Below are 25,397 nucleotides of genomic sequence, written 5' to 3'. Positions count from 1 at the left end.
AGGTTTTACATTTAAGTGTTTAATGCATTTTATTTTTTAAGATATGGTGTAAGATAATAATCTAGTTTCATTTTTTGTATGTGACTATCCAGTTATACCAACATTATTTATTAAGAGACTGTTCCTTTTTTATATATTTTCTTGATTATGCTATTATAGTTGTCCCATTTCATCTCTTCATTCCCCTCCACCCTGCACACCCCCTCCCACCCACATTCCCTCCTCCTTTAGTTCATGTCCATGGGTCATAAGTTCTTTAGGTTCTACATTTCCCATACTGTTCTTGCCCTCCCCCCTGTCTATTTTCTATCTACCATCTATGCTACTTATTCTCTGTACCTTTTCCCCATCTCTCCTCCTCCCACTCCCCTGTTGCTAACCCTCCATGTGATCTTCATTTCTGTGGCTCTGCTCCTGTTTTAGCTATCTACTTAGTTTCCTTTTGTTTTAGGTGTGGTTGTTAATAACTGTGAGTTTGCTGTCTTTTTACTGGTCATATTTTTTATCTTCTTTTTCTTAGATAACATTCATATAATGAGGGCTTGGTGATGATGGACTCCTTTAACTTAATCTTATCTGAGAAGTACTTTATCTGCCCTTCCATCCTAAATAAAATCTCTGCTGGATAGAGCAATCTTGGATGTAGGTCTTTGCCTTTCATGACTTCTGCCCGTGTGCCCAGGTCACCAGCCACTGCTTTTTCCTTCTGTGACCCCTCTCCACCAGCCGCCAACTCTGCCCCTCTTACCAGTCTAGATGAATGGTTGTCAGACTTTGGTACAGTTTATTTTCTGTCAGTTCTGGTTGGTTTTTTTTGTTTCTAAATTTTTGTTGTCCTTAATTTTGGTTGTGTGAGGAGGCACAGCGTATCTACCTATGCCTCCACCTTGGCTGGAAGTTGAAGAGACTGTTCTTTACCCATTATATATTCTTGACTTCTTGATCATAAATTAATTGATTAATAAAATTGATTAAATTTATTTTATTTTATTGTTGTTCAAGTACAGTTGTCTGCCTTTTCCCCCTTCTCTCCCTCCCACCTCTGTTTCCGCCTCCCACTGGGTTTTGTCCATGTGTCCTTTATAGTCGTTCTTTGATCCTTTTAATATATTGTTGAATTTGGTTTGCTAAGATTTTGTTGAAAATTTTTGCATCTACATTTGTCAGGGATATTAGCCTATAACTTACTGTGGTATCCTTGTCTGATTTTATTATCAGGGTAATGCTGGCCTCATAAAATGGGTTGGGAAGCATTTCCTTCTCTTCAATATTTTGGAAACATTTAAGAAGGCTAGGTATTAAATCTTCTTTGAATGTTTGTCAGAAGTTACCAGTGAAGCTGTCTGGTTCTGGAATTTTGGGAGACTTTTGGGGAGGTTTTTTTTTTTTAATGATTCCATCTCCTTATTCATGGTATAAGGAGATGGAATCTATTATTAACTATCTATTTCTTTATTATGGATGCTTAGAAGATTGTATGCAAAGCCTTTTTTAATAAACATTTCTCACCAGAATTTTTGGAGTCTCATTCTTGGCATAGGATTTAGTCCACTTTTGCCAAAAATTGATAGTTAAACTTGTCTGTTTCCAGTAGAATTATTTGTGGATGGAGATACACACACAGCAGGCCCTTGAATATGTCATTTTGTTATAATGTTGATGAGGTGCCATAGGGACTTAACTTTTGTTTCTATCAATTAGCCTATGGTAAAATTGGTTTCATTATGTGTAACATTTTGCTTCAAGTGTTGAGGACTTACTAAATATCTATCTATACTTACATCTATCTTTTTATATCTATATTTGGTTTGTTTTTGTTTTTCTATTTTTAATTTGTGTAGGTTGGTAGAAAGGATTTTATGGCTAGATTAACAGTGTTTGCATTGAGTACATTCCCGGCACAGAACAGAAAACAAACAACCCCACTTAAGAGAACAAATTGTGTTTAGAAATGTAATTAACCTGTTTTGAGCATGATATATGTCATAATTTTCAAAGGTTTGTTATAGAATTGATTTCTTTTTGTATGTTTCTGGTGGTTTAATTTGATTGACATAGCAAAATACTATCATTTGATTCAGGAGAGGTTATTTTAATGCACAGAGCTGTAGGTGTAGATTTTATTTGCATCGATAATGTTGAGTAAACAGCACTGATGTGTTGGTTTTATTTCTGGCTACTGTGCCATTACATAACTTGATTGCGCCATGTCCAGACATGGATTTAAATGTTTATGTAGCTGGCAGTTAGTCACGTGGCATTTGCTTCTGCTCGTAGAATCAGGAGAAGTATCGCACTTAAGAAAGGGAGTTATTTCAGGATTTTCTTCTCTTTTTCAAAGTAAAGTGTTATTTCCACAGAAACTTGATAATAAAGAATAATTAAACTTTTTTCCTAGGTCTGTCTGAATGACACATCTGAAGGTATACAGTTCTGACTTTACCATTCAACTGGTACAGACACGTAACAGAAGATGTGACTTTTTTTAATTTTTCTTTTAAACAAATCAACATATTACTTTTATGCTTTTAAAATAGAGTAAATATTAATAATTGTCTTTTTACCACATTATGACATTATTATTTTCAATATTTACCTTAACACCTATAAATATTCATCAACTACTCACACCCATAAAATGGTTAATAATGTTGCAAAAAATACCACATTTTTCATGTATACTAAGCTATAGTTAAAATTTTGCACACCATAAAACTATTCGATCAAGTTGGCATAATTTTACTGATAATTACAGTAATTCAGGCAGAACTTCAACTTGCTTTTCAGTGCATTCTACCTTTTGGGGCTAATTTGGTCCAACTCCAGTGGACTTAGGACTATGAAGGCTTTAGTCATTACCTACTTTAACTTTGTTATGAAGTCCTCATCAAATAAACTACCCACAGTTCATGCATAGAAGGTCCGGCCTCAGTTTATTTTACCACTATTGGGTCCTATGGATCTAACCATATATTTGTCTAATTTGTCAACAAAATATGAATGGAGGTTAAATTATTTGAGGTCTTTTAATCTCAAAGAACTAAGTGTTCTTGGGTAATAAAGCTAACTCACCAACAGTCACGCCAGTTTTCATCAGGAATGGCAGAAATTTCCTCAAGGGTATTAGCCAACACACAAGTGTCTATCAAGTGTTTAGATGCCACTGGAGGGCATGAGGTACATGAAACATGTCTTTGTGAAGCATAAAATTAAATGGATAAAGTCACTGATGCTCAGGAGTATGCAGCGTCATGTAGTAACATGCTAATACAAATGAACAATAAAGGGCATATTAGTTGCCTCATGAGGGGTATAGTGAGTGTCACAGATGCCCCGGGTACATTTGTTTATCCAACCCTGAGTAAATTTAATCCTTCTCTTCAGAATTTTTTATACAAAATTCCTTGGACTAAGATGATTTGTTCCACATAAAGAGGCTAGGGAAGTAAGTGATGGTAGCTAACATTATTGAATAGTGCCTACATGCTGGACATTGGTGTATTACTTGACTGAGAGCCCCCCAGTCCTATGATCTTCCTTTCACTGGTGAGGAAACTGAGGACAGAATAACTTGCTGAATGGCTGCTAGATCCCAGGGCTGGGGTCTGAATCCAGGCAGCCCTGGCTTAGAGCTGAAGCTGGACCACTGCCCCATCCTGCCTTTTTTAGCACATCCGGTTCTGAGATGCTGCCGAGAAGGGCATCTGGCCTGTGAGCACCGGCTGCTCACTATAGGTTTCCTTTTCCAGGGCTCCAATCAGTACACAGAGAGCTCATTTACTAAACGGGCTCTGAGTAATTGGCTAATGGCCTTTGGTGAGTAGTGTCCTCGGGTGGGCCATTTCCACAGCCTGACACATTGGACAGTCAAGCCCACGGTTGTTTATCCTGCTCCAGGATGACACAGCCCAGCACACGAAGGCTGCTAGGAAACATTTTCTTACTAAAAACTGGAAGCCAGGGGCGTCCAACTCACTTTCACCAGGGGCCACTTCAGCCTCATGGTTGCCTTCGAAGGGCCGAATGTAATATTAGGATTATATAAATGTAAGTACTCCTTAAGTAGGGGCAAGAAGCTCATCACTGCTGCGGGATTCAGCCCGCAGGCCTTGTGTTTGCCTCCTGTGCTCTAGGCGGAGAACCGAGCCTGGCACTGGCTTTCAGGAGGCAAACCCAGCATCCTCACTTGCACACTGAAGGGACTGGGGTGAGGTCATGGGAATGGCTCCTGTCTTTCTTTCACACATGGGTTAAAGTGATGAGGGCTGTGGCCTGCATCTTTCCTTAGCTCGTGGGCTCTGAAGGCATTGTGGCTCCCGTATGAAACAAAAGGCTGTGTGCTTCCATTTGCCATGACACCAGACCCTCCCCACGGGGGAAATGGTGACAGGTCCATTTTGTGCCCCAACTGGCTCAGCCTATTGCTGGCACCCCTGGTGCATCTGTTTCAGTTATAAAATGGAGATAATAACACCTATTATGTAGGGTTGTTGTGAGGATTGAGTTGATAGATACAAAGTTTTTAAAAGAGGGTGTGGACATTCAACACACATTAACCACTATCATTATCATTTTGCTGCTATTATTCTGTGTATCAGATTATGTAGGGAAATGAAGTGAGATTTAGGAAAGGTTCCACTTCCAGTTCTTCCCTCTCCTACTCGTGGGGCTTAAAGGAGTCATTTCATCTTTCTGCTCAGTGGTCCCATGTGAGAGGAGGATGACACCCACTTCACAGGGGTGTTGACAGAAATAATAAAACAATATCTTTCCATTTCATGGGTGAATTTTAAAACCTCATGTTTATTAGCATCATGAATTGCCCTAACCGGATCCTTCTATTATATTCTCTTTCTTATTAAACCAGTTAATATAGCTATAAAACTGAAGTAATCATAAACTCTTCCATTTTGTGGTCTGTAAGATTTGACTCTTTTCCTTCATATTTTTAGTATCTGGCCCCTCCCACTGCAATTTCCTTAAATACCAGGCCTCAGCAACCTCCGAACTGGCCTCTGCACCCCTAGTGTCTGAGTCTGCCGGCAGGATGATGGTGCTGAAGTGCAAATTCAGTCTTCTCATTTCCTTACTTAAACCTCCCTAGTGGGTTCTCATCTCCTTCAGCATAAAATTCCAATTTCTTAGCATGACAAGCAAGGTCCTCCTATGACACGGCTTTTTACACACTTTTTACGCACCTCCCCAGGGTCTTTCTTGCCCTTTTGCCTTCATCGATGCCTTGTGTCGTACCAAATTAGATGTCGTTCCCAGAACATGTCCTTGTCTTTTCTTGTGCTTTCTGGCCTTTTACTCCTCATTATCTTCTACCTGCCCTTCAAGATGATTTTAGCGTTACCTACTATAAAGGAGCCTTGTCTGCCATCTTCTTTCCCTAAGAGTTCTCCCCTGAGCTGGAGTCTCCCTCTGTGGCTCACAACACCCAGTGTTGGTCCTGATCACATGGCATTGTAACTGCTCTTTCCCAACTGTCTCTTCCTTGTCGGATAGAGGAAGCTTTGAGGATTAGAATTGTGTTCACCTTGTGACTGTATTCCCAGTGTTTTAAAAGAAAAACAATAAATGTTGATTGAATGAAAGAATAAATATTGTACTCAATGAAATGGTAATGTTGTCATCCGTCAAGTATCACCTCCAAGTTGCCATTCCACTCTACAAGAGGCTTACGAGAGCCCTTGCTTGAGATGTAGTATCCAATGCATGACCTTGGGTATATGGCATAGCCTCCCTGTGTCTCATTTTTCTCATCTTGTAAAATGGCAATAAGAGTTTTCACCTTACAGGATTGTTAGAAAAAGCTAATGAAATATGCATATAAAACAGTGCTTGGTGTCTAGTAAACACTCAGTGAATGTGAATTACTATTCTCTTATTAGCTCCAAAATGGGAGTGAATTCACCCTGTCCTTTATTCAGGAACATTGCTTTTGGAGGTGGTCAAAGAAAGATTGAATGAGAGAGGTGGTCTATAAATTTCTTTAATTTCATTAAAGTAACTCATAAAAGAGTAGATTTATGAAAATCCAAACAAAGCCAAAATTTATCAAGAAAAACAATAGAATTCTAAAACTTGTAGGGACCTGGCATAAGCCAAAGAAAACAAAAGTCTTTGTTGTTATTCTGCCCTGCAGTTCAAAGGAAAATGTAAGATTTTCAACTCCCACACATATTCCCTGCTCTATTTCCCTTCGGTTGATGCCTTTTAGAAATATTTTTGTTCTTTTAATACTGAATCAGAAAAAATTAACTGATATATGAAAGACAGCACAGTCAAATAAAGAGACACTGGTCAGATACGCCCCTATCAGTCACATGCTCAGAGTCAGGCACTTTTCCAGAATTTCTCTGACACTCATCTGCTGTGGTCACCTACACAGCTGTGATCAACAGTCTTTCAAAGAATAAATGCAATGGAGAAAGAAATCACTCTTCTTTACCTCCTAAGCAAAGATGTGAAGTCCCATGAAGATGAATCAGGAAAAGGGCACGATAGGGTCTTCGAAAGAGTATGGACTCTGGGGACAGACGTCTGGGCTTCAATTCTTTCTCTGTTACCTGTTTTTTTTTTAAATTGCTTTGAACACATTTACTTCCTCTGAACTTTATTTTTGTGTCCATATAATGGATATAATACCATCAATCTTTAAGGGTTGATGTGAACAACATGATTTCCTATCAATAATTTATAGCTGTGCCTTTTTATAAAAATGTACCTGGACAATGACATGTGCCATCTTTTGGTAACATCTCTGCCTTTCAAGTCTGAAAAGACTTGAAAGGCATTGTGGTTACACACTTGTGAGCCATTGTTGGGAGCCTGGAGATAAACATAGTTTAGACATACTGTTGATTGTAGCAGGGAGATGTTTCTAGCTGCCTTCCTTCCTCTTTCCTTCCCTATCTCTCTTAACCTCCTTTACTTCCTTCCTTCTTCCTTCCTCCCTCCCTCCCTTATACCCTTCCTTTCTTTTGTGCCTTCATGCACTTGTCAAATGAAAAGCCCTGGTCAAAGAAACTCATCTTCTAGCATATTATTGATGGCATCTTCAGCACCTGTAGGAAGCCACAGTTACTTCTTTCATGTGTCTCCTGGTCTGTCATATAGTTTCATAGTAAAAATCTTTATTTCTTCTACCATTATTAGTCATCTTACACTCTTCATTTTGAAGCTTGAATACGGTATAATCCTTCCATGATACAATTCACAGGCTCTTTTGATGTGGGACCATGGGCACAAGAGTAATAAGTCAGGATCCTAGCAGTTAAAACTTAGCCATTTCATCACTCTGTATATGGTTAGGCTAAGCCATCTTACCTAAAATACATTTCTAAAATCTAAACATGTACCACTCTGCTCTGTTTTGGGGTGGAGAACTAAAAGAGTTCTAAATTTCGTATAGATTCTTAGTTTGGGAAGAACCCTAGAGAGATTTTAATGCCAATAGACCTGTAAGATCATCCAATTTATACCAATCACTGGATGATATGACCAACTTTGGACACATGTCTGGTTCATGCATAAGTTAATTAGAGGTGGAGATAGAACTAGGACTCAGAACCTCAAACTGAATCACTCTGCTCATGGCCTTGGAAGAGGCCATTAACATGGACATGTGGACAAAATTCTAACTCTGGCTTGCCTTGTATCTTCTTTTACTTAGCTAGTGAACTCTTAGTTATCTTTCAAGTTTTGATTCAAATGTTTGTTCCTCTGGAAAGCTGTCCTTGAACTTCCCAAGGGAGCTAAATCACCCCACGGTGCCCTTTTGTTTTCCCAAACAAGTGCTTTTGGGTCTGTCTTCTCAGTGAGACTCAACTCCTGAGGTCAGAAACTGCACGCTATTTACTTCTGAACCACCACACCTAGCCTGGAGTCTGGTCCATAATAGTAGCTCAGTGGATATTTGTTGAGTGAATAATGAATAAACATGGCTTCTCAATTACTGGAACCAGATGTGGAGTCACAGAGCTCACTTGTGGAGAGAAACTTCATGCCCCTCCTCCTCTGCCATTTCGATGGATAAAGCTCATCTGAAATTCGGGTCAAATACTCTCCCGTCTTTGCAGGGCTGCATGATTGAATGGCTGCTTTCTTTTATGCCATAATGTTGGAGTCCCCAAAGTTTAGGAGGAGAGATATTTCATGGCCCTCACTCTGAGGTCTATAAGGAATTTTATTATCTGAATAAGTATTGATCGCAGCTTACAAAATACTGCAAACCTGTGTAATTAAAAAGAATGAGACCAGCCATTGGTGGGCAGTGCATGGCTAAATGTTAGAGAAGACAAATTCTTCAGGTGCCTGCGATTTTATAATTGCACTGGCTTGGGAAGCTTATTAAAGCCTTGCAGGTGCAATGTTTCATCACAGAGTAGTGAACCTTTGAAAGATATGCATAATAAACAGAGTTTGAAATATGTTTTTATTCCAGGCCATATGGTCCTGTCTGGAGCCTTCCTGGATCTCTGGGTCAGTTCACTGTTGAAAGATGGGCTTGCAAGGACCCACCTCTCGGAGCAGCTGTCAGAACCCTATCAGAACAAATCTGCTTTTGCATGATTATTTATTTTATGTGGCTCTCTGCAACGAACCCAGCCTCGCTCCGCAGCTGAAATGTGCTGAGCAAGTCTCTTCCCTGAACAGCTTGTGGCCATATCACCAAGCAGTGTCCTTCCTTGTCCTTAAAAAGCAGACTAGCGAGACTTGTACAGTAGGCCAGGACAGGCAGCCTGGGTGAAGTGTACCCACCTGGGCTTGAACTTGGTGCCAGCAATGTGAAAACTTACACGGTAGCATTTTAAAGAGGTGTCATTGTTCTTTCTTCTCAACTCTCTCTTACTCAATTTCTTCTGTCTTTTGACTCTATGCAGGTACAGTGGCTATGGTAAACAAGCACTTGAAGTGTTTTTTTTTTTGTGTGGTGTTACTGTGCTGAAGATAATGCTAATGCTTGCTTCTTCTCCCTTGATCATTAACAAAAGGTGTCATTGACTCCTCTGAGAATGGCTTTTTAAGGAGCATCTAATATAATTTATTCACCATTTATTGTATATGTATAGGAATATCAGTAACTGACAAGGGACATGATCTTGAAGTCAAGTGATGCTGGAAAAATATTCTGGCATACAAAATGAGCAGTGGGCTGGTCAGATCAGCAGAAGATATTTCTTTCTCTTTATTTGGACAAGGTAAGATTTGGAGTTGAATTTTATCAACTTGGTCAAGAAAATAGTCTTGCCATCTTTGGAACTACCTTTCTTTATTCTTTTCACCCATAGGGTAAATGTTCTTTTAGCCTATTCTTACATTGCTAACATTATGTTCAGTTTTTTGTATTTATTTGTAGTCATTAATTTATTCAAGCAGTATTCATTAAACACCTGTTCTTTACCAGCCACTGTGCTAAGCTTTGGGAATACAAGATCATGTGCTTCTTGCCCCCATGGAGCTTAGAGTCTGGAGTACAGGGCAGGCACTGAACAAATAGTTAATTTCACGTCTTGTTCATCTTATTAAAGGGAAGTTAAGGGTGTTGAGTGAGGCACATAGCAGGGAACCTTGTTCTGCTTGACCACTTGACCTTGAGGGCAAGGTCTACATTAGATTTTTTTCCCATCTGTGAGAATCACTCTGCCTAAAACAATTAACTTGGGTGTAGTAGATACTTAATGAAGTATTTTGTAGTTGTAAGGAGGAATGAAAGAGAGAAGCTAAGAGGAAAGTGTTCCTACTATTAGTCCATTTATTTAAGGATACAGCTTGACAAATTACAGTTCTAAGGCCTTAGAGCAAAACAACACACTTTTCTTTGCCCTCACATGTAATTATGCCAATTTTTACTCACCCATGGTTCATATTTTTCCACTGACAGAGCCATAGAACCTGGAACTTAGCCTTTAATCTGTAGAAATACAGGACGCTGCTATTTCCACCAGGGGTGCCAACTACTTTCTTTGAGGGTTATTCTTAGGTAGCTGTAGTTACTAGATATTGGCTCTTTCTAGATACAAGTGGATCAATATTCTTATGGCCTAACAAATGATAGCCATTTTAAAGTGTGTACCTCAGACCTAGGGATATAGGTATATGGTGGAATGTTTTCTTCCGGAGCTCTACTGTGGAAGCTAAGGGACTTCTGGACCAAGGGGTCAAGCTCAGCACCATGTCCAGGGGAGTATAGTGACATGGCTCAATAGTATTGAGAGCATCCAGAGGTCTCAGGAAAGGGCTAACACCCAGAAGGAATACTCTAGAAAAACAGCTAAGAGTCAAATACAGGTTCTTTGAGATATATCAGAAATCAGAGGTAAAGACTGGTAGCAGCAGCCAAGACTGTGGATGCTTTTGGGAAATATCAAACAGTGGGAGGCCAGCAAAAGTGATGGGGAGTCCCAGATCTCAGTAGACTGAGAGTTGGAGAACCCAGGCTGGGACTGGAAGCAGAGGATGGTTTCTCATGGAACAGGGACAGTCCAGAAATGTAGTAACAGGGAATCAGGTCCTGGGTGGGGACTTGGAGTTAATGGCTTTTCAAGTCTTGGTTTTTGAGCTTGGAGATACTAGGATTTGAATACCCAGTTGGGAATCAAAGGGGAAAATTCAAGAAAAGTGAGAAGCCCAGTGTGTCTGGAGAAAGGCAAGTGGATGGCAGGAAGGAAAGATGTAGGAAAGACAGGCATATGCCTGATCACATAGGTTATTAAAGGTAGTATAAGGATTTGAAATTTTGCACTAAGTGAAACAAGAAACCATTTAGTGGGGGAGTTACACAGAGGAAGGACATAGTGGAAATATTTTTTCAAAGATTTACACTTTCCAGCTACATTGTGTGCAAGGATTGTGGCAGAAAGACCAATAAGGAAACTGTTTTGCTAGTTTAGAGAGAGAGAAGAGTAAATAGAGGTGGAGCCAGCTACAGAAGGGCAGGGAATAGGATAAGGAAAAGGGAAAATCATGCGTGACTTACTTGTAGGTACTTGTTCTGAAGAACTGGTTGGGTGGTGCCATTTATTGGGACTAGGAAAGCTAGAGCAGGGGCAGGTTTGAGGAATGGGTTGAAAATCAAGAGTTCTGTTTTATACACAAATTTTATTTACTTACTTAAAAATTTATAATTAAAATTTTAAGTGTTAAATTTAATTTGTAAAATTTCAAAATTAAAATACCTTTTAAGGGCCCTGGCTGGTGTAGCTTAGTGGATTGAGCACGGCCCTGCAAACCAAAGGATCACGCTTCTATTCCCAGTCAGGGCACATGCCCGGCTTGCAGGCCAGTTCCCAGCAGGGGACTCACAAGAGGCAACCATACATTGATATTCCTCTCCTTCTCTCCTTCCCTTCCCTTCTAAAGATAAAGAAATAAAATCTATAAATAAATAAATAAATAAATAAATAAATAAATATGTTTTAAGATATTTAAGTGAACTCTACCGTTTTAACCATTGTCAGGTGTACAAGCCAGTGGCAGTAAGTACACTCCTTTTGTGGTACGTCCATAACCTCTATCCACGTCCAGAACTTTTTCATCTGTCCTAGACTGAATCTTGGTACTCATTTAAATCCCCCTCTATCCCTGAGAACTATTATTCTACTTTCTGTTTTTGTGAATTTGACATTCTAGGTAATGCAAGTAAGTGGGACCATACAATATGTGTTTTATGTGTTTGGCTTATTTAGCTTAGCATAGTGTCTTCAAGGTTCACTCATGTTTTAAAATTATCAAAATGTTGTTCTTCTTTAACACTGCACAATAAGTATCCCATTGTAGCTATACACCACATTTTGTTTTTCCATTCACCCAATGAGAGACGTGTGGGTCATGGCTATCTTTTGGCTATTGTGAATAATGCTGAATTAAATGTTAGTGTATAAATATGCATGTTAAATTTTAAATGTCATTTATACCCCCAAAAGAAGCAGTCATCTAATCAGTTACTTGTAGATTTTTCTAGGTTAGAGAAATGCCAGAACTGAAGATGCAACTTTTTGAGTAATCATAGAGTATTTGGCTAGAAAACTCAATGACCCAAATTTTTCCATAGCTGAGTCATATCTACAGCGCCCCCCCCTCCAGTGGAGGTATAGATACTAAAAGACAAAAGAAGTAAAGTAACCCTTGAATATGGTTGGGTCTTTGGTCCTCAAATTGTCTCTAGAAGTCTAGTGAGCTAGTCTAAACCACATGGCATTTTAATTTTAATTAATTAATTTATTTGCCTAGATTAGAAACAAGCTAGAATGAAAACAGCCTGAAAAATCCACAGTTTCCCCTAAATTCATCTTAGGAGTTCTGAACTTATCTTTCTAATAAAATGAAAAGTCACACCATTAGACTGAATCCCAGCAAATGGAGCCAGAACAACAGACAGCAGCCCACTAAGCCTGCCTCTGCCCCAGGCCTAACCAAATCAAGAGGCTTTGGGCCTCTGACAAATAAGGGAAAGAGAAACTTTAAACAAAGTGTGAGCATTGGCTCCAAGGGGGAGAGACTGTGCCATCTCACCACTGACTTGACAGCATGAAAGAGAGACCCCAACCCCTTTGTGCTATAACTGAATAATCTGATTCCCCTTAAAACTATCACCCCACAAAAACTTGATGGAATTACTGTCCTCTAAATGGAATACTACTCTTTCTCTCAGGGGGCAAGTTTCTGGTTTTGATCCTGAATTTTTCCTAGGGAGATGTAAGAAGATTAGAGAAGTTGGGAGGAACCTTGAGAGTTTCCCCTACACTTCAATGCCCAGATTTTGCCCTTAGGGGATTGACGTTACTGGTGCTTCCTTCACCTCCACCCACTTCATGCCCTCCATGTGGTCTTGCTATGTGATTTCCATGATGGCTTCGACCCTTGGGTCTTACCCTCAGTCATAGATTTGCAATCTTGCCAGGTTATTTTGATATAAGGATTGTGAGCTTTGGAGTCAGGCAGCCGCAGGATTCATTTCAAAATTCTCCCCTTGTAATGTGTCACTTTGGTCAGATTATATCTACAAAAAGTGTCACCTGTGATTGTATCAGGTCAAGGACATAGGACATTTCTGGCCCTCCTTCTCAAGATCTCTTTTCAGCTTATTTACTTATCTTCAAATGATGGAATACCATAAGACTGACTCAAAAGTCTTGTTTTCTTTTTTTTTTAATTTTTATTTAGTTATTTTTCAAGTACATTTTTGTCTATTTCTCCCATCCCAGCCTCCCCCCACCCTGTCTCCTCCCTCCCATTCCCCCCCCCCCCAGTCCTCATCCCTGTGTCTTTCATACTTGTTCCTCAAAATCCCTCCCCCTTTTTCCCCTTAAGTTCCCTTCCCTCTCCCCTCTGGCCGCTGCCCCCTTGTTCTCTATTTCAGTGTCTTTGTTTTTATTCTGTCTGCTTGTTTGTTTTATTGTTTAGCTTCCTGTCAAAGGTGAGATCATATGGTATTTGTCCTTCAATGCCTGGCCTATTTCACTCAGCATAATGCTTTCCAGTTCCATCCATGTTGTTGAAAAGTCTTGTTTTCTTATTCTATGAATTCTGTTCGACAGCTATGACTTCAACTACCATCTCTGCATGATAACTCCAAAATTTACATTTCCATCTCATTCTCTAGTTTGCACTCTTTACTTATTCAACTATCTGTCCACCTCTTCATTTTGGAGATCAAAAATGGTACCTAAAAGTCATCGTAGACAAAGCTTGATTTATTATCTTCCATGCCTTCCCCCAAACTTGTCTATGTTGTTTTCTACCTCAGAGACTTCCACATAATCTATTACATTGTGCTAAATTTGCTACCATATCTCTTTCGCACTGATCAGCAGTGAAATGTTCGATCCCGTTGATTTCATCTGAGTATCTGTGGAATCTATGTGGTTCTCTCTATCTGCACTTATACCAGCCCAGATGAACACCTATCCTCTCCCTGGTGCTTACTGCAATCACTCCTAAGTACTTTCCCAGATTCCATTCTTGCTACACTCAGTTCTGTTCTCCACAGAGGTCACAGTAGTCTCCTAAAAATGCAAATTAGCTAAAGTCACTCTCTTGCTAAAACTCCTTCAATGACATTTCAATGCTGGTAAGATAAAGATCAAAATCCTTAAGATTCATAGAAGGATATAGTCTGAGCCCCTGCTTGTGGCCTTCTCCTGATAATCTGTTTCTTACCTCTGGATTTTTTTGTATTATAATTGACATATAACATTGTGTAAATTGCACAGTCAATCCCTGCGCCATTGTCCATGTCCATGGGCCCTTCATATATATTCTTTGACTAATCCCTTCACACTGTTTCAAGCAAGTGGGGGCAGGTGGGTGGGAGGGGCAAAGGGAGAAATAACTAGAACAACCGTAAAACATAAAAATAAAAAAATATGTAAGTTTAAGGTGTACATTGTGTTGATTTGCTACACTTACTTATTGAGAAATTATTCCCACCATAGCATTAGCTAACACCCTCTATCCCTTGACATAATTACCATTTATTTCTTGTGGTGAGAACATTTAAGATCTAGTCTCAGCAATTCTCGAGTTCCTAATACAGAATTGTTAACTTTAATCACCATACTGTACATAGATTCCCCCAAACTTATCCATCCTAAAGCTGAAAGTTTGCACCCTTTGAGCAACATCCCCCCACCCCCAGGACTCGGTAACCACCATTCTACCCTCTGTTTCTAGAAATTCCTGATAACTCCTCATGATCCATTAAACTATCTTCTTTAAGCTCCTTACATGTGCTGTGAACTTTCCCATGCCTGATCTTTCACACATGCCGTTCTTTTTCTTGGAATCCTCTTGCCCTTCTTCAGCTAGTGAAAAAAAAATCTGTCATATTTGCCAGCTGTCTAGCCCTTGTCGACTCTACTTGCTACCTTTGAGGAATGTCCACATTTAGGAGTTTTGTCTAGGCAAGGATGACATTCTCCAAGTTTCCTTGGAGCAAGAATACAGACATGTGAGCCAGTCTCTCTCAATCAGACTTTTCATGTGAGAATGTAATTTGAAAGTGATCAGCTTGAGAAAGGCCGAACCTATTGTGCTGTTGTGTATGGCAGCAGAGCACCCAGCTCTTGAGAATGACACTGGTTGCCATGTCTAGTTTCTGTGCAGAACTAGCCGAGATGCTGGTGGCTGTTGTGGTTGTAGGAAAGGTGGGTGTTGGCAGCACTGTGAGCCATATAGGACCTAGTGCTCATTAGGTTATTAGCAGGTAAGGCAGTTTTTTCCACTCACCAGTTCTGTGGTGTGCTTTTGGGCATGGTTCCTGAAAGTTTTGTTTGATCCTGTTTTTCACCTTGACCCCTTCTATGCTTCATTAGCCAAGGTCAGCTTCTGTTACTTCCTGCTAAGAAAGAACTCTGCCTAGTAGGTGTAGAGAATTTCAACTAGTTCTTGAGCTCTCAGCTCTAGTTCATCCAGAGAACTGCCCCAGTCACCCCTCTCCCACCGTTGCTGGTTAAGATACACCTTCCACGAGAGCATGCTGTCAGGACTCAGGAGTGTCATGGCTTGTCCTGCAGCCTCTGCTGTTAACCTACCTGGGTTCCAATGTCTTGATTCTCCTATGTACTTGATAGATAAATTTTGTTAAGGTTACCTTACCTCTCTCTCTGTGCATCAATTCCCTTTTCTGTAAAATGATACAATTTATCTAATTCATAGCTTTGCTGTCAAGATCAAATGGGTGAATGCATACATGAAACCCTTCAAGTGGTACCTAAGTGCTCACTCAATAAATGTTAGTAAATATGTTTTTTCTCCCAGTCCCCAATTCTTTTCTGTCATTAAACCATGTACAATTTGTCATTAAAGGCTCACAGGATAGTAATTTGATGAAGATATATCGTTCGCATTGGCTGTTAAGCTCTATAAAAGCAGGAGCTCTTTAATTTTCCTACCATTACATTCCCAGTTCCTAGCACAATATATGTTTATTTGATAAACATAGGGTGGTTGTTCTGTAGGATCCTGGAAACCCTGAGAGACACCTTCCCCACTGGTGACCACTCTAAGCAGAGGAGCTTCGGCAGCACCCGAGTTCCTGGAAGCCCCACCCTGCGTTCCTTTTCCTGGATGATGTATTTGTCATGACCCACAACTGACCCATTCCCACAGAGCACAAGCCCTGCCCCAGATGCTACACTTTCCCCTGATGCCCTGATTTCTCTGGTTCTCAGCACTGAGCATTTTATGCTGACTCTACACCCTCTGAAAGCTGTTGGAAGCCAGATGGAAGGAGGAGATAAAACAGGGTTCATTCATTGACCTCCCAAGCTTGAGAGAAATCCCAACAGCAGTAGCAGCAAGGGGTGCATATCGAGTGCTCACTATAAACTGCGCATTACTCATTGAGTTTGTACGCATTAATTTATTTAATGCCCACCACAATCCTAGGGAGGAGATACTAAGACCTTCATTTTACAGAAGGGGAAAGTAAGTCTCAGAGGAAAAATGGAGGAAGGAAGGAAGGAAGGGGGAAAGGAGGAAGCTTTCCTGATGGAAGAAAGCTTCCTTTGCTGAGAACTTTGGTTTCCATAAGAACTTCTCCCCTGCAGCAGAAACAGTTGTAAAAGTAATATTGGTGGGAAATATAATATGACACTGAATATGTTATCTAGCCTCAGATTAACTTTGTTATTCAGATGTTTTTACATGATCCCTTTCAACTGCTTGCTATTTGCAGGTTCTTTCCTCCAAAGCCTAATGTAAGTAATAGGGGACAATACAGATAATTAAGGAATCTGTACTGCTTGTTTCTGGTTAATTGGCATTATCCCATAAAATATTTAAAGATTAGCCTTTGGTTCTCAGAGACACTCCTTTCGGACAGTCACAGTTCTCGCTACTAAGAGCTCCCAGTGCAGGTGAGTCCCCTACTTTGGGATTATTAAGGCATTTTCACAGATGCTGTCCAGCCACTGATGCCCGCCTGGAGTTGGGGTGGGATGCTGATTGTGCATTTTCTGTGTTTAGATCTTCCTGGTGGTGTTGCTTTATTTCCTTCTTCTCCAAAGGAAGGGGGAACAGCCCGTGCGCCAGCTCCCTGGAGGAAGCGGCGTTCAGTGCAGGCTGTCCTCCCTCGGTGGTGCCCTTGTGTGTTTTAGCCAAACTTAGAGGAACATATTTTGAAACTCACTGTGGGGCGATTATCTGGAGTCCTGCTTCAAACCGTGTCCTGGGAAGGCCTCTCTCTGGCTTTGACAAGCCTCAAGGGAGATTCCCCTAAGACCTCAGCAAAATCAGGTGGATGGTTTGGGATTCATAGGCTAGTTGGCAACTGCTGGTGCATTTGTTTCCTATAGCGGCCTTAACAGCTTACTACGAACTTGGGGGTTTAAAACAACAGAAATGTATTCTCTCCCAGTTCTGGAAGCCAGAAGTCTGAAATTCAAGCATCTGTGGGATTGGTCCTTCTGGAAACTGAGGGGAAATCTGTTCCTTGACTCTCTGCTGACTTCTGGTGGCTGCCTTGGCTTATAAACACATCCCTCCAATCTCTGCCTCTGCCTTCACATTGCCTGCTTCCCTTCTCTTCTTTTATAAGGACATTTATCATTGGGTTTAGGATTCACTATTAACAAGAATGATCTCACTTCAAAATACTTGACTTAATTAGATTTGCAAAGGCCCTTTTTTCAAGTAAGGGTACATGCCCAGGCTTGGAATGAACAGATCTTTTGGGTGGTGGATCAACCAGTGCATTGCACATGATAAAGTAAGAGGATTTCTCACGATGCCTGGAAGAAGGCTAGGCTTTGGCTAAGAAGCAGGATGAAAAGGTGTTTTGTTCTCTGCCCCTCTTCCTGAGCATTTCATGTCTTCACCTTGGCCTCTTAGTATCCATCCATTTTTGGAAGGTGGTGTGGCCTGGCTTGCACATAGCTGTGACTCTTTCCCCAGAGCTCCTCTGCCTACCCATCTTAGGGAGAGGGGCTGAGGGCCTTTCTCCAATATTTATAAGACTGGATAGGTGAGCCTCTGGGTTTGGAACTGGTGTTCAGAAAATCTAGTGGCCTATCAGAGTTTATTCTAGAGTTATGAGTCTCAGAATTGATTAAGTATAACAATCACTTAGGCAGTTTATTGTACATAGGAATTCCTAGGTCTCCATATATATTAGTTTGCTAGGGCTGCTGTACCAAAATGGCACAGAGTAGGTGGCTTAAACAGCAGAAATTAATTTTCTTACCGTTCTGAAAACCGGCAGTCCAAGACGAAGATTTCGGCAGGTTTGATTTCCTCTCAGGTCTCTCTTTTTGGCATTCGGATAACCACCTTCTGGCTAGGTCTGGTCTTTCCTCTGTGAAAATACACCCGTGGTGTCTCTCTCTCTCTCTCTCATTAGAAATCAAACTGCCCCTCTTTACACACTTTCTGTTCCAACAAGGTTCATACACTGAGGTACAGGAGGCTGGTGCTTCAACATATGAATTTAGCCCATAATATAACCCCAGAAGATTCAGATTTTAGTACAGTGGTGCCAATGAACATTTTAGGCTATATCCCAGGTAACTGCGACCAGTTTAGGTGGTCAGAGTCTACACTTTGAGATGTTTTTGACATTTGCTTTGACTCTACGTCTTTACATTATCCTGATTCTTACATTATCCTGATTCTTTACATTATCCTGATTCTTACATTATTAATAATAATATATACCACGTATTAACAATACATTATTAATGCCTATAGAAGGTTCTCCATGACCCTTTGTAGTCACTCCATAAGACTTCTCGTAAATTCCTGTGTCTTTGTCTCAGATATTTCCTTTGTATTTCAATGACTTCGAATCTGAGGTTGTTTGGAATCCTGTCTTTTGGACTTGTTATGACCACAACTCAGACACACACTACCTATGAATTTGGCTCACACTCGTTCTACTAGTTTCTTCCATCTGGGACAGGGTTTTCTGCTCAAGAACTGATTTCCAAAATGCACCTGCCCAGCTAACATCACACAGGCTTGAGGGTCTGAACACATGGAACTCAGTGCTTGAGGGGGCCTCAGGACTGCACCTCAGAACTCAGGCAAAAAGCCAGGCCATAACTTGGGTGTGTCACTCTGGGGGAAAGAAAGGAGTCTGTCGGCTGATGTGAAGAGCCCTGTTTTCAGATTTACACGGTCTGTTTATGCCTGCCACTTCACCCTTAAATTCACTTTCTCAGTCTGAATGTGGTCCCTTTTGCACAGGCCAGGATTTTCATGTAAATCCCACTTCTACTTTACCTAAATGTGTTGGTTGTGGGGGAGGACACAACAAAGTATATTTTCCCTGTGGATTCTGCATTCTCCTACGGGGTGGCCAGAGAGGGCAGCAACAGAAGCCCATCATGGGCTGGGCACTGCACCTGGGTCCATGGTCTCCCATTTCATCCTTACAACACGGGAGACATGAGAGATCCCTTCCATCTGTAGGGCTGCAGCCCCTGGGACTCAACCGCCGCATGTAGATAGATGGTCCTCTTCCAAATCTGACGCATACTTTTTTACGGTATCCACACCTCCAAGATGCTTCAGGTTAGTCTCTATGATTCAAACATAGGGAACATGGTTGTTTCATAGTGTGGCAATTCTAACTGAAATACTCGTGGGTTTGTTCCTCTTGTCTGTTCATTCTTGTGATTTTTTAAATGTCATCATTTTCCATGTCTCTCTGGTTATATTTCTCTACATGCTGACAATTACACTCAAAATATTTGTGTGACAATTGGAAGTCTAGAATATATGCATGTTTCTTCATCATAAATAATTTAAACATACATCTTTTGGGCACTTGGGGTACTGCAAGTCTGGGATCACCTCAACCTAAACTCTGGATTTATTGGTTTCTGTATCACCAAGGTGACCCGTGACTTTCCAATGACTGATTTTGCTTGTGGCTTGCCCTTCTCCTCATAGTTTAGTCTTTGGAGATCTTAGTTTTCTCTGTGTGAGGTCTCATACTAGTTTTTTGACGTGGTCTGGCTCTGTGCTTTGACACCTATCCTCACTCCAGAAATGAGAAAGAGGTTCTGATTTCCCAAGATTAGAAAATCCCATCAGGCAAAAGTAGCTGCCAGGTCTGCCAATCTCAATGTCACTTTCCCCCTTGGCATGGTAATTCCCTATGAAATTGTCAGCTTTCCATTGTTTCAAAGATTTGCTTTTAAAATTTTATACACCACGTTTACTTGTTTTCATTAGATGGGTTGTCTCATAATGCAGCCTGACAGTACCTGAATCCCCACATATGGAGGCTATTTTCTTTTTCTCATTTCTTCCTGGGCCTTTCTCTCTCTCATTTCTCTTTTGTGAGGTCTCCTGCCTTTTTCACGGCCCTGAAACTCCCCACCGGTTCTTGTCACAGTGCATGGGCCTGTGGATTAGTGGTTTCTCGGATAGGTTCACAGTTGTGCCTAGGAGAGCAGACAGTGGGCGCTGAGTGTTCAGAGCCCCTCAGACTCTGCCCTGGATGCCTCTTTCCTTGGCTGATGTTCATCTGTATCTTCCCCGTAATAATCTATAACTGTGTGAATAACAGTGTCTGTGACTTCTATGAGTCCTTCTAGCATGTTATTGAAACTGAGGGTAGTTTTGGGAACCCTCTGAACTACAATTTGTGTTAAAAATTGGGCCACTCTCGTGGAGGACTGTGCCTACCACCTTTTCAACTTGGCTAACACTGGGCAGTATTTATATGTGCACATACATACATATGCATGTATGAATTTATATGTATAATACAACACTGACATAGCATTCTTTTTATTAAAACTGCCTGACCATGGCTGTAGCACGTGAGCAAGGCTTAGATACTTTTATCTTTGCGTCTTTATATTCAACGTGCTGTGAGACCCTTCCCCTGGCCTTTTAGTCCACACCGCCTCTGACGTGATGAGAGGAATTTTCACCACAGTGGGTTTCACCCCAGTGGGTTTTGTATCCATCTACAGTTCCTGTACATCTGTGTTTACTTCGCCTCCAACTCTGGTTAAAGGAAGAAAGTGAACCACAGAAGCCGCTTTTCCCTACTAAGCATTAGAACCTCATAAATCACAGTGACAAGAAATGTGATGATGGTCTCTTTCTGTTCTTGAGATTGGAGGAGGAGAGGCGTGCCGGTTCCAGCACGGTTCTGTCATTTTTCCCAGTGAGGGCACGGTGCGAAGGCATCCAGCAGGCTGACTCCTCAGCCCCAACTCAGTAATTCCCTCCTTGAATTGCTCCTGCACTGCAAACGCAGAGACATCCACCAGTGTCACTCGGGCAGTTTAGTACCCGCTGTGGAACTCTGGGCAGTTCAGTACCCGCTGCAGAACTCCAGGCAGTTAACAATGAAATTGTTGAGATTTCCTTTTTGTCTCCTTCCAAGCAGGCAGGGTATCATTTTTATCCCCCGGTTAAGCACGTGAATCAATCCTTTTGTACGTGACTGTGCATGTTTTCGGAAACTGTCTGGCTTTATACCTGGCAGGTGTGCTTGCTGGGCAGTGGTTCTGCAAAAGAGAAAGGAAATATACAGATCCTTCCATGTCCCCAGATTGAAATACAGCGCAGTCAAAGGAGGTAGCTGTTTTCTGGCCTGATATTTGCCTTTGCTTGTTTGAATTTTTAAACATATACCATCCAGAACTTGTTAGAGTTTTTAAAATACTATTTTTTAAAACTGGTGTTTTGCAAATTGTGGTTGACAGAGAGGGGTGGAGACCCGCATAGCAATGGGGACAAGTAGAAGAAGATGGAATATGTAGTAAATGTTTTAATCCCTGCAAAATTTGATATGCTTGCATGTTACATAGTTAATTTTCCAACAATAGTTTATTTTGAAAGAGCCAATACAGCTTGGCTTGATTTCTGCCTGGAGGCCATTCATACAGCCCTTTCTAAGGTAAGCACTTTTCACACCTCCCTGAACAAAGGTAGAGGGGTTATGCATCAATTAGCCCGTCAGGAACCTTTTGTCTATGAAGATTTGGAGACCAACGCACATGTAGTTGTTTATGGACATATTGCTTACGAGAGACCTGAAAAACATAGGTTTACAGTAAGAAAAAATTAGACGGTGGGCCTTCCTTTGCTGAAGCTGGAAGAGTCACTTTGGTGGAAAAGCAATTCCTGGCACAATTAAAATTTGACTTCTTATGTGGTTGTGTGTTTTCACCCAACTTATTTTAGAATATGTGATATTATAAAACAAACACTCCTTTTAAATTTAGTTTTTGAAATGAGAAATGTGTGTGCATGCATATGGTTATGCATGCACTCAATAGATATGGCTTATTATTTTTATTTAAAAAAATACTCAATGCAAAGATCTGTTCAACCCCCAAGTTTTGCTGAACTTAAAATACTAATCAAAATGAGCTCAGTTCTGTGACCAAAGTGATGCACTGAATGTAAAACTTAGAGAGTTCTCTACATTTTTGTGTCATATATGGAATCTGTAGGTGGGCTTTGGGGCATCTACAAATGAACTAGAGAATTACAAAGAATGTAGTATTTGTGCATGTGCATATTTGGGGGGTAGTCCATTGCTCTGGCTCTTTTCAAGGGACTTGAGCACCACTCTGAGTCTGGATGTGGGGCACAGGAGGTGCCATAGCATTTTCATGCCCACTCAGTCTGGGCTACAGGAGCAGCCAGCGCTGTGGGCTGACTCTTTTCATTGTGGAGGTTCTATTTCCAGAATTATAAGACATGTCTCTGTCTGCTCAGGGAGATACAAGGTAAGTGCTGGGGCCTCTCAGTCATGTTATTATCATCTCTTTGAATTTACCAGTGGGCTTTCTCAATTATCTGGAAGTTACACTTCGATGCTGGGCAGCGCCTTTACTGAATGTAATGCTAGGCAGTAGGAGGAAACTCTGTGTGTTTCTGTGTATTTGAAAAGTAGTAGTATATTGAAAAGATGTATATTAAGGAAATGAATGAATGAATATGTGTCTTAATGAATAAATAACCAAATAACTACAATAATATGTCATTTGACTTCTTCAGTGAAGTCCCTGCTTGGCTAAAACAGGAAATTAGAAAAGGGGATCAAGAGGCTTTTCTCTGTACCCACGGTGACCTCCTGCTCAAGAGAGATCCCCACACTGGTCGTCAGGGATATTGTCTGTGTTTCATCAAAGCTTCCCAGCCGTGGTCATTGTCCCTGTCTTTTTTTAATTTCAGCTATCCAGCTTGATAAAGTGGATCTTAAAGTGTACTGTGTATGGTCCCTTCTGGATAACTTTGAGTGGAACGATGGGTACAGCCTGCGGTTTGGTCTCTTCTACATTGATTTTGAAGATCCAGAGAGACAGAGAGTCCCTTATACATCAGCCAAGGAATATGCCAAGGTCATTCGAAACAATGGCTTAGAGGGACATCCATAGACCAAATTGCTGGGCATATCAGCTTGAGAAGAGGCCTCTGCGTTCGGAAAGAATCTGCTTTGCTGATCCCTCTGCCCATCTCAAGTTGCCTTCTAATCAACAAGTCCTCCCAGCTGGTCCATCACTGTGAAGTCTGAATACGAAGTGCCTGGGGAGGTATTTAATGATGGCCTCTCCTCCATGTGAATTTAGATCAATGGGGCTTTGAAAAAAAATGGAATAGAAAACCGCTGAAATTGATTTGATTTTTATATTAAGAAATCAAATAGACTTAGAAACTTCTATTTAAATTCTTTAAATCATTTTAGAAGTAATACAAAATTTATTATGATTTGCAACTCTAACAACAGACTACTATAAAAATTCTTATTTTTACAAGCCTATTTTTTTCTGGTTACACAAGCTATGATTTTTTTATCAGATTAATAACTTTTCTAATATTTAATCTAACGTACAAAATCAAAATAGAAAGTCAGTCACATTATATAGTTATGAATTCTGTTCACCAAAGGGATTAATTGATAACATTTAATAAAATGGATCTGTTGACAAATTTGGCATATATTTTATTTATGTACTATGAAGTATATCTTTCTCTTGCCTGATGAACTTTGGCAAATAACATATTAATAAAAACAAATTAGACTATGAATGCCAGAAATAATATTTGAATGTTGACACTTAGCAGAAACTGGATTCCTACTCTACAGTGACAACAAAATAAAAGCAACATAAATAGCAGGGTGTGGTCTTGCCTTTTGAGTATTTAAAAAACATTTAAGCCCTGGCTGGTGTAGCTCAGTGGATTAAGCACGGGCCCGTGAAGCAAGGGGTCATCGGTTCAAGTCCCAGTCAGGGCACATGCCTGGGTTGCAGGCCAGGTACCCAGTAAGTGACATAGGAGAGGCAACCACACATTGATGTTTCTCTCCAACTCTTTCTCATCCCTTTGCCTCTCTCTAAAAAATAAATAAATAAAATATTAAAACATTTAAGATCCAAACGGGCATTGATGACACCCGTGAAGACGTGCACGGATGGCTTGACTGGGAGCACAAGCAGACGGCAGAGCCGTTCGTTCCAGCGGTAGTGGAAGCACCTGGGATGACTATGGGGTTGAGTGAAGCCCGAGTGTTTCTGATCTTCAGTAATAGGTGCAGGGCTCCTTCTGGTCTTCATGTCTCCCCTCCAGCAAATCCACATATCTGGAATTTGGACTCTCACATCCTTGTTTAAGTAGTATTTACTAAACATTCATTTGGATGTCAGGTTTCAAAGTAAGAGATGATTATTATCACCCCCTTTTTCAGACTGAGAAACTGAGGACTGATGTGCATGTTCCTGAAGTCACGTTAGGGCATGTGTACAGGACCCAGAACCTCTTTGCATCAGCTCTGCGCTCTGTCGCGTACTCTGGAAGTCTGCTTTGCATCTTTTGAATAGAGGGGGGAAAGGAGCAAAGGTCTGGAATTGTCTTATGCAGGGGGAGATGGGTGAGTAAGGTGGTTTTCTGTATTTTAAGTCTGCGTACTTGAAGAAACTGCTCATGAGACTTTTGGCCCTGAACAGACGCTATGTCATTTTTTAAAAAACTGTGGTCAATTTCTGGATCGTTTTCATGTTCATAATCGGGGGATTATTTACAGCAAAGAACACTGTCTCAGTAACTTTGGACAGAGTGAGAAAGAAATGTCATTGTAGTTCAATAAACGTGGATGCACTGGGGAAAATTATATGAAGATTAAAATGGTCTACATAGGAAATTCTATTACATCTTTTATGCTGGTTTGTTATTTTTATTGTTCAATGAGACATTATCTCACAATTTGTGTTCATTTAAAAAGCACATTTCCAAATCTTATTTCATTCCTCTCCTATCCAGCCTGTCTTTTTCATTTTTACCATGTATCTTATTTACAATTTATGTGCCCTCTTATATTATCTTGCAAGACAACTGAGTTTTCCTTTTAATTAGGATGTTGCTTTGAATATTACTTATCCTACCGCGCATATTTACTAGTTTTACAGCAATACAAATGA

General features: G+C 40.6%; 1 protein-coding gene across 1 annotated transcript in view; it reads left to right on the top strand.

The window, feature by feature from the left end:
• The window catches only part of LOC119045894 (cytosolic beta-glucosidase), a 101,198-nt gene extending 76,059 nt beyond the window's left edge, over positions 1-25,139 (top strand). Inside the window, exon 5 of the mRNA XM_037140735.2 lies at positions 23,155-25,139. Within this exon, the coding sequence (XP_036996630.2) occupies positions 23,155-23,357 (203 nt within the window). The 3' untranslated portion in view covers positions 23,358-25,139. The remainder of the gene's footprint in view (positions 1-23,154) is intronic.
• The last annotated feature ends 258 nt before the right edge of the window (positions 25,140-25,397 follow it).

This window comes from Artibeus jamaicensis, unplaced genomic scaffold (genome assembly GCF_021234435.1).
Source record: "Artibeus jamaicensis isolate MK-2021 breed Jamaican fruit bat unplaced genomic scaffold, CSHL_Jam_final contig_76, whole genome shotgun sequence".
Taxonomy (NCBI): domain Eukaryota; kingdom Metazoa; phylum Chordata; class Mammalia; order Chiroptera; family Phyllostomidae; genus Artibeus; species Artibeus jamaicensis.
The sequence above is the reverse complement of the archived record's forward strand: the minus strand, read 5'-3'. Positions and strand labels throughout refer to the sequence as shown.